Source organism: Oreochromis aureus, linkage group 14 (genome assembly GCF_013358895.1).
Source record: "Oreochromis aureus strain Israel breed Guangdong linkage group 14, ZZ_aureus, whole genome shotgun sequence".
In the NCBI taxonomy this organism is placed as follows: Eukaryota; Metazoa; Chordata; class Actinopteri; order Cichliformes; family Cichlidae; genus Oreochromis; species Oreochromis aureus.
This window is the reverse complement of record NC_052955.1, coordinates 598,137-606,033: the sequence shown is the minus strand read 5'-3', so window position 1 is coordinate 606,033 and position 7,897 is coordinate 598,137. Positions and strand designations below refer to the sequence as shown.

General features: G+C 48.6%; 1 protein-coding gene across 4 annotated transcripts; it reads right to left on the bottom strand.

The window, feature by feature from the left end:
* Nucleotides 1-255: 255 nt before the first annotated feature.
* Nucleotides 256-5,909, bottom strand: tsen34 (TSEN34 tRNA splicing endonuclease subunit). Of its 4 annotated transcripts, none has more exons than XM_031759027.2 (6): nt 3,397-5,908; nt 2,461-2,557; nt 1,808-2,095; nt 1,463-1,583; nt 1,105-1,389; nt 256-920 (listed from the first exon to the last, which is right to left on the bottom strand). In XM_031759027.2, exons 3-6 carry the CDS (start codon nt 2,084-2,086, stop codon nt 733-735), a joined length of 873 nt encoding a protein of 290 aa, XP_031614887.2. In that variant the 5' UTR covers nt 2,087-2,095; nt 2,461-2,557; nt 3,397-5,908; the 3' UTR covers nt 256-732. The 4 variants fall into 4 exon arrangements, with proteins under 4 accessions (XP_031614887.2, XP_031614891.2, XP_031614889.2 ...); XM_031759031.2 differs by having other exon boundaries at nt 1,463-1,580; nt 3,397-5,906; XM_031759029.2 differs by lacking the exon at nt 2,461-2,557 and having other exon boundaries at nt 3,397-5,909.
* Between the last annotated feature and the right edge of the window lie 1,988 nt (nt 5,910-7,897).

The following is a 7,897-nucleotide window of genomic DNA, read 5'->3' as shown; positions in this document are numbered from 1 at the left end:
ATCACTTTGGTGTGGGTGGGGTCGAGTGCACAGAGACCGATCAATACCTTCTCCCAGAGCTTTGTCACATCTGATATTATAAACTCTGCAGTAAATTCAGGTGTATTTGATTTTCTCTCAGCTCTCCTGCAGATCCTTGTTGGTGTCGTTACCTTTTCACCACGGCTCTTCACAGTCTCCGTGTCACTGCCTCGTGTGGCTCATGTACACAGCAGGTCTGTCGATCGGGACAGAAATCACACTCCCAATCACAGATCAATACCCACATCACTTTTATTTCAACACAATGACTCACTGAGAAAATACACTCTTTGAAAAAAGGAGAGCTGTCCTTTGTTTCCTCGCACTGTCACTAATAAAAAGAAATAAAGAAGTGGGCGGGGTTTGTCGGGGTCCTTTCACCTCCTGCACGCTGCCTTAAGACAAAGTTGTCGAACGGCTCGGAGATCAGAGCTGGACTCGGCTCCACGACAGGCTTCATCAGAGAAATCGTGTGGATGAGTCTGAAAGCTGCAGAGAGCTGTGTTTGTGACGCTCGCCACGGAGAAACAAAGAGCAGACCCATCACGCTTTACTGGTCCTTTAGAGGCCGCGGCCCTGCTCCGCCCTGTCAGTCACATGACCTCCTGCAGTTGTTCTTCAGCCTCAGAGTTACAGAAACAGGTTTTAGACGCAGGACGCGGACCCGCCTGAACATGGGCCGGCGGGCGCCGTCTCTCCTGTCCCCCGCGTTTAAACTATCCCACTCCACTGAAGCGACGTGTAGCAGACGCTGGCGTCCGGCCCCGGTGAACACAGAAGGACTGTCTTCTTCACGTTGGATCCCAGACGAGCCACGGCGAGGACGTCCAGCAGACACACGGACTCATCCAAAGACACACAAACAGCGATGAAGTGAGCGTGGAACCGCAGAGGGTCACCTGACGAGACATGACCACACAGAGTCGCCGTCATCATCACCATCATCATCAGCAGGAGCAGAAGCCTGACATCACTGCTGACATCAGTGATGTCAGGCTGTTAGCCTCTGGAATCATTCTCTTTAAACCAATCAGCTTCACTGATCATGAAGACTTCTGGTCAGGTGTTCAGCTCCTCACTCACCTGGATACACCAGGAAGTCTCCTCCAAACTTTCCCGCTGAGGTTAGGTAGAAGCCCCGCCCCCGCAGGTCTCTGAACACCTGGTACCTGATGTCACAGCGGGGCTCAGCCCCAGTTGGCCCGTAGGCCTGCAGGAAGGCTCGGGCTTCAGGACAGTAACTTAGCCCCGCCCTCGCCGTGCTCAGCTGGACCGCCATTGCTGACTGCGGGAAGGTGAAGTTCTGGTCCAGAGCCTGCAGGCGGCACCGCAGGGCTTCATCTGCACTCGCAGCGCCGGACTCTGCACCTGAGAGGACGGGCACCGTGAGAGCAGCCGCCAGGTACAGAACGCAGAAACTTTATCACGGCAACACTCTCACCTGTCATAGCTCGGAGCAGCGCCGACTTCCTGTCCTCCAGTGCGAGGACGCTCTGCTCCTCAAAGCTCCTCTGCTCCTCCTCCTCGTACTGTTGACGGAGCTCCGCCCCCCCGCCATCCTGCTGAGAACAAGAACACATCAAACACACAGGAAGCTCGGCCTGCAGTTCCTATGACAACCAGCAGCGAGTCCGTGCCACAGAGTCCCGTGTTAAAATAAATATGTCTGCAGCCTGACACGCTAACTGTATGTACAGGGTGACCGTGACCTCCAAACAGCCAACATGGCGGCCAGCTTAATGAGACGCCAGGATGAGCGCCTGCACCTGTAACGACCCGCTCTGACCTGGCAGCGGTCTGGTAGGGCTGCAGCAGCGCGGCGCTCCCTCAGCAGCCCCTCCTCCTCCGGCAGCAGCAGCAGCGGTCGACCCAGGCGCCCGTTCTGTCGGGGCGTTCGGGGCAGCGACCCCAGGAGCACCCCCACCAGGCCTCGAGCCCTAACGGCCCTCAGGTCCTGCATCCTCCACACCAACGGGGTGGAGTCACACAGACTCACTCCCACAGCTGGGGCGGCCTCCTCTTCCTCAGAGCCCAGATGCTGCTCCCCGCAGGACAGCGCCTCCATCAGGACGACCTGTGGAGACAGAGGACTCAGTCAGCTGACATGCAGGTGGGAGAGACACACACACACGGTCTCTGCAGGAGGATCAAATGATGGCGCGCTGTTAGCAAAACTTTATTCCATAAAAGAACAAAGTCCAAGCGCAGCAGCTACCTCAGTCGCACACAGATTACATGAAATACATACAGTACACAATGTTTCACAACTTGTTGTCCTGATGTGGTCCGGATAAGACGCCGTTCCAAAACCACTGGGAATCACTTTTATAGTCTCTGACATAAACATGTGTGGAGTGTGAGCACGGCCAGAACAAATGAACAGACTCGTATGTGACATCACAGTTTGAGTGTTTTAAGGACAGCTTTGGTAGGACACACCTGTGGGCACGTTTAAAGGACACGTCCTTCTTCCAGGTAATACCAGAGACGAGGCGATTCCAGAAGAAGACTGCATGTGCTTAGGAACAGGATCCTCCTGGAACAGAGCTCTGACCTCTTCATCACAGTTTCAACAACATCAGAATTACAGACAAAGAAATGAAAGCTCCAGTTTTAGACAGGATATGAAGAGGAATGACATCACACATGCTTGTAGGAAGCTGAGTAATAATAAATGTGTTGTTTAGAGAGGAGGAAGGAAGTCAGAGCAGCGTTCTCATAAGAGTTAATCATTGAAGATTTCTTTATAAAATGAGTTTGATTCTTCCAAAGCTGAAGAGTCAAGGATCCATTCCCAGCTCTACAGCTCACCTGGAGATGCCCGCTGCATGAGTACTGAAGCCTCTCAGAGACCGAGCTCAATGAGCACCGACTGAAACTGAAGTTTAATGAGCCTCGTCTTTGTTGGTCTTTAGTGAGAACGATACCGAACAATGAGATCTCACATTTATTGATGTGAAGACAGAGACCTGCTGCTCTGTAGGAGACGTGAAGTGTTTTAATAGCTAAATGAAATTTGGCCCGAAACTTGTATCGTCTGCTGATTGTGTCATCAATTAAGTCACAAACTCCTCGGGGAAACCTTTACAGGTGTCCCTGCTGCAGCACACCTGAGTAACATGACGATCATCATGTCACGCGTGAACGTGGGGCATTTCCCAAACACTAACACTTGAGGAGGGTTCGGGGCTGAGCGTGCAGTCAGGTGTTGCTAATGACCTGCTGATGTTACTCAGGTGTGCTGCAGCAGGGACACCTGTAAAGGTTTCAGGCCCTCGAGGACTGGACTCCAACCCCTGATGGGCCCAGACTGTAGTGACAGTCCCCGAGCCGACAAACAGCAGAGGAGCCAGCAGCCTGAGCATGCGCACTTACGGTCCGATCCGAGGCTCACTCCGGCTCTCCGGTCCGTCAGCTGATCCGATCACCGAGCTCTCGAGGGAGCGCCTGCTGCACGCGCCCGGTCCCGACCTGCCGTAAACTGCTGCGGCTGTCGCTGTCCTCCACAGACGGCAGGAGGGCGGACCGGAAACACGAGCGCTCAGACCGGAAGAAGCAGCGCAACTGCCGGGTCACGTGAGCTCCCTGCTCTTTCCTGTGAAAGTGTTTTTAGTCGAACAGCGTAAGAAGTAAAAATGAACACAGACCACGAACAGAGAACAGCAAACGGTCATGATGGGTCATAGGTCGTTTGGACGCGCTGGTGCGTCCGTGGACTCCAGAGGGTTAAATCACAGTTTTTGGTGGTTATAAAAATGCTCTGTGATGATGATGATGGCGGCAGTATGTAACACATGTTTTGATCTGATAAACACACCTGATGTCTGATCCTTGAAGACATCAGTCGTCAGAGATGGACTCCACACAGACGCCGCGTCGACAACACCAACCTCAAGCTTCGGCTTTTGGATCCGATGCTTGGAAACTGCTGAACTCCTCTTCAGTGGATGGAGTCCTGTGGACGTGTCACGACTCTGACACAGCCTAATGTTCCTCAGCTTGGCTTTGATGCAGAAACACTCGTTTCACACCCAAGGATCCACTGAGGGCACGACAGTGACCAACCAGAGGACACCGGGCTGTCCTTTGGTAAACTCTGGGACACCTGCTGCTGTTTTTCAGTTTATTAGACACTAAGTTCAAGTGCAGCTGGACACACAGATAACTGGTTAAAGAAGTGTTTGTGTTTATTGTCTTACTGTTTTTAAGGTGTTTCTTAGAGCATGTAGAAAATCCATTCACTGCAAACATGTTAAACAGCAGCTTGACAGAATAAATAATTCTTCTGATAAAATCGTGATATCAGTTTAACATAAAGTCAATATAACAGGTGTAAATGTAAACAAACACTTGGTGTTATTTTAACATGAGGTGACAAACACACAAATCATGTTGGTATGAAAGTTGTGCAGTTATACAACAAAGATTATCGTTGACTAAACAACTTTATTTCATCTTAATGAAGCAGATGGTTTTTGTCGGTGCAGGAGAGACCGACGAAGCCACCGAGCATTTCACTGGTTGAAGACAGAAATGTCCACAAACAAACAGCAGCTTTGAGCCACTGCAGTAAAGGTGGCAGCGCATTAAAGAGCAAAGCAGCACGTGGTGACGTCCATGAGCTGTCAGTGTCGGGAGAGGGTTTGCAACCAAGTGTTAAAATGAACGTTTTATTTTCACTTATCTTCATTTACCTTAGAGCCCTGAAATGACGGCGTTGTGTTAGGAAGTCTGTAGCTCCTCACAGTTTTCTGCAGTCTGTGTTTAACTCACTGAGTCAAAGCTGAACGTCTGCACTTCACCTGCATCTGTTTCCTGGAAGATTCAGTTTCAGGTCCAACATTAGAAAACCGTCTGCGTCCAAATACCTGTGGACCTGCCTGTATAAACAATGAGCTGCCCTCATGGTGGAGCTCGTGTGTGTAAAACCATCAGCAAACTGAACAGAGGATCAGGGAGCTGGACCGAGGTCGCCTGGCCCACTTTAATCACTTAGTGATACTGAACACAATTTCCAGCGCCACCTAGAGGAGGAGACCATGACCTGAGGAGCGGCTGTCGGCTTTACTTTGACTGAACTTCTGCTCAAATATGATGCTAACCTCGTGGATCAGATGCTGCTTCAATAAACTGGGATGTTTGTAGTGTTTCAAAGACGTGTGCGGTCCTGTGGCGGATGCTCTCGATAAATGAGACACAGCGTCTTTGCTTTTCTTTCCTTCTGTCTCACAAACCTGAGGATCGGCTTTGCTGTGCTGCTGGGAGCAAACGTTACTGTGAGTCCCAAACTGGTAACTGTTGGATGGACGGAAGCGGTGCAGCTTCTAATCCCGACCACAGAAGGAACATCAGCATCTACATCCAACACACACACCATTTTTCCACACGTCTGAGTTCTGAGTGATTTTTATTACATTCTATCAAAGAACTGGTGATGATGGCCGGCTCATATACATACAGGCAGGAACAGCACACGTATGACAGAGAACATGATGCCTGAGCTGTCGCTGGGATTGCTGCTGTGGATGAACCGCACGCACACACACGCACACACAGCTCCTCCACTGAGCGACTCTGACATGATTGGTCAGAATTGGCCTCCGATGACGTCGTTTCCTTTCGAGTGTTCGATCAGAGCGACTCACCTGCAGCAGCTCCGAGTTTTATTTAAAAGCAAACAAAACTCCATGCTGTGAACGGAGGTCTGTGATTGGTTCTGAGGTGCTCATTAGGGTTCAGCGAAGTTTCCAGCCAGACGTCACCACTGGACACGTAACCATACATCACATGAAGCAGCTGCAGCTGCCATGATGAGCACAAAGATGCACCGACGGACTCAGGTCCAGGTCATGTGACCCGGGTCACCTGGAGCCAGCTTCCAGTTTGGATTCGGGAGACAGACACTATCTCTACTTTCAAGATTAGGCTTCAAACTTTCCTTTTTGCTAAAGCATATAGTTAGGGCTGGACCAGGTGACCCTGAATCCTCCCTTAGTTATGCTGCAATAGACGTGAGCTGCCGGGATTCCCATGATGCATTGAGTTTTTCCTTTCCAGTCACCTTTCTCACTCACTATGTGTTAACAGACCTCTCTGCATCGAATCATATCTGTTATTAATCTCTGTCTCTCTTCCACAGCATGTCTTTATCCTGTCTTCCTTCTTTCACCCCAACCGGTCGCAGCAGATGGCCCCGCCTCCCTGAGCCTGGTTCTGCCGGAGGTTTCTTCCTGTTAAAGGGAGTTTTCCTTCCCACTGTCGCCAAAGTGCTTGCTCATAGGGGTCATATGATTGTTGGGTTTTTCTCTGTATGTATTATTGTAGGATCTACTGTACAATAGAGATTGAAAATGTGACGTCATTCCGGGGTAAAACCGCAAAGGATTTTGGGAATGAGTGGCAAGCCATACTAGCGCAGGCTTTCACATGAAAACAGTCACACAGCGATAAAAAGAAACACAAAGAATGGCAAGAAGCTGTTGTATTATTAACTGCAATAGCCGGTCGCATGACAGCTACGGGAAGCCGACGGGTAAAGAGATTGTTTTTTATCGGATTACGTCGTGGAAGAGAAATTGTTCAAGCCATGTTTCCGAAGTAAGAAAGAGGCGACGGATGACCTGGATTGCAGCCATTTGAAGACCAAATATAACGTCCCAGAACACTCCAGCTCACATGTTAGTCTGCTCCAAGCATTTCCACAAAGGTAAGTCTTCTGTTGTAGTTATTACGTAATTTATCATAACACAATTGTTGATGTAGGTTACAAATAAGTCTTATATTGATTTGAATTGAATTCGCTGCGCTATGCTGCTTTGTTCACGGTGGCTTTTATGGGCTAATGTTTGTTGTGTTTTGTAGGAAAACCAGCCTACAAAATGCTGGAATGCGATCCAGACTGGGCACCTCTATCACCCTGGGTCAGACCGAGTTTAAAGCTGCTACCACAGCCAGATTTGATCGGTTAAGAGAGAGAGCGACATCAAAACAGCCACGAAACGTCCTGCATATATGTGCCCAAGGGTTGTATTGAAGCAATCAAGTGATGAATAACTGTTTTCCAGTATGTTGTTTTCCAATGTTGTTTTTTTTTTTGTTGCATTGTTGATTTGTTTTTCACTGAAGCAGCTAATAAAGCATGATGGATTTTTACAATTTTGCCTCTTTCTTGTAAGATTCTATAATATAATGAAACAATAATGCCAGTTATAAATAAAGATAATAAATTGAATGAATTATGAAACACTTATGTTATTTCTATTAGATCTGAAAATGTTGTGTAATACTACAACCTGAAACGACAAATAGATGCGTTGGCCTGTACAGGAGATAAAGGAAAAAAATGTAACAGCAGCTGTGAAATGGAATAGTCCAAATCACCAAAGTAAACTGGACCTGGGCTTGTTGCAGGGATCTGAAGTTACTAAACATCTTGTGAGTGTCTGCACTCACACTTAGGACCATATAATAATAAATATGTGTGTGATGAAAGTTGGGCAGCACGCTAACGTCCTTACTCCGCTCTGTACGCTCGTACGGGTCTGACCCTTTCACTCCTTTGATTTTTTCCTCGTCCTTTTTTTTGCCTTTTCGTCAAGTCTGTCTTTGTACGGACCTGCCGTGTTCTCCCTCGTTTTGTACATAACTGTTTTTGGGGCAAATAAAATGCAAGTAGGGATTAAAACTGCAGAATTAATGATTACCGGCGCTGGAAATACTAGCGCCTGATGCAGTGTTTTGATTTTGTTGCCACGGGTACCCACAAAGCAATGCACGAAAGTCATGTGGTCTGTCAATCTCTATATAAAGCACCTTGAGGCGACTGCTGTTGTGATTTGGCGCTATATAAATAAAACTCAATTGAATAGATTCAAAC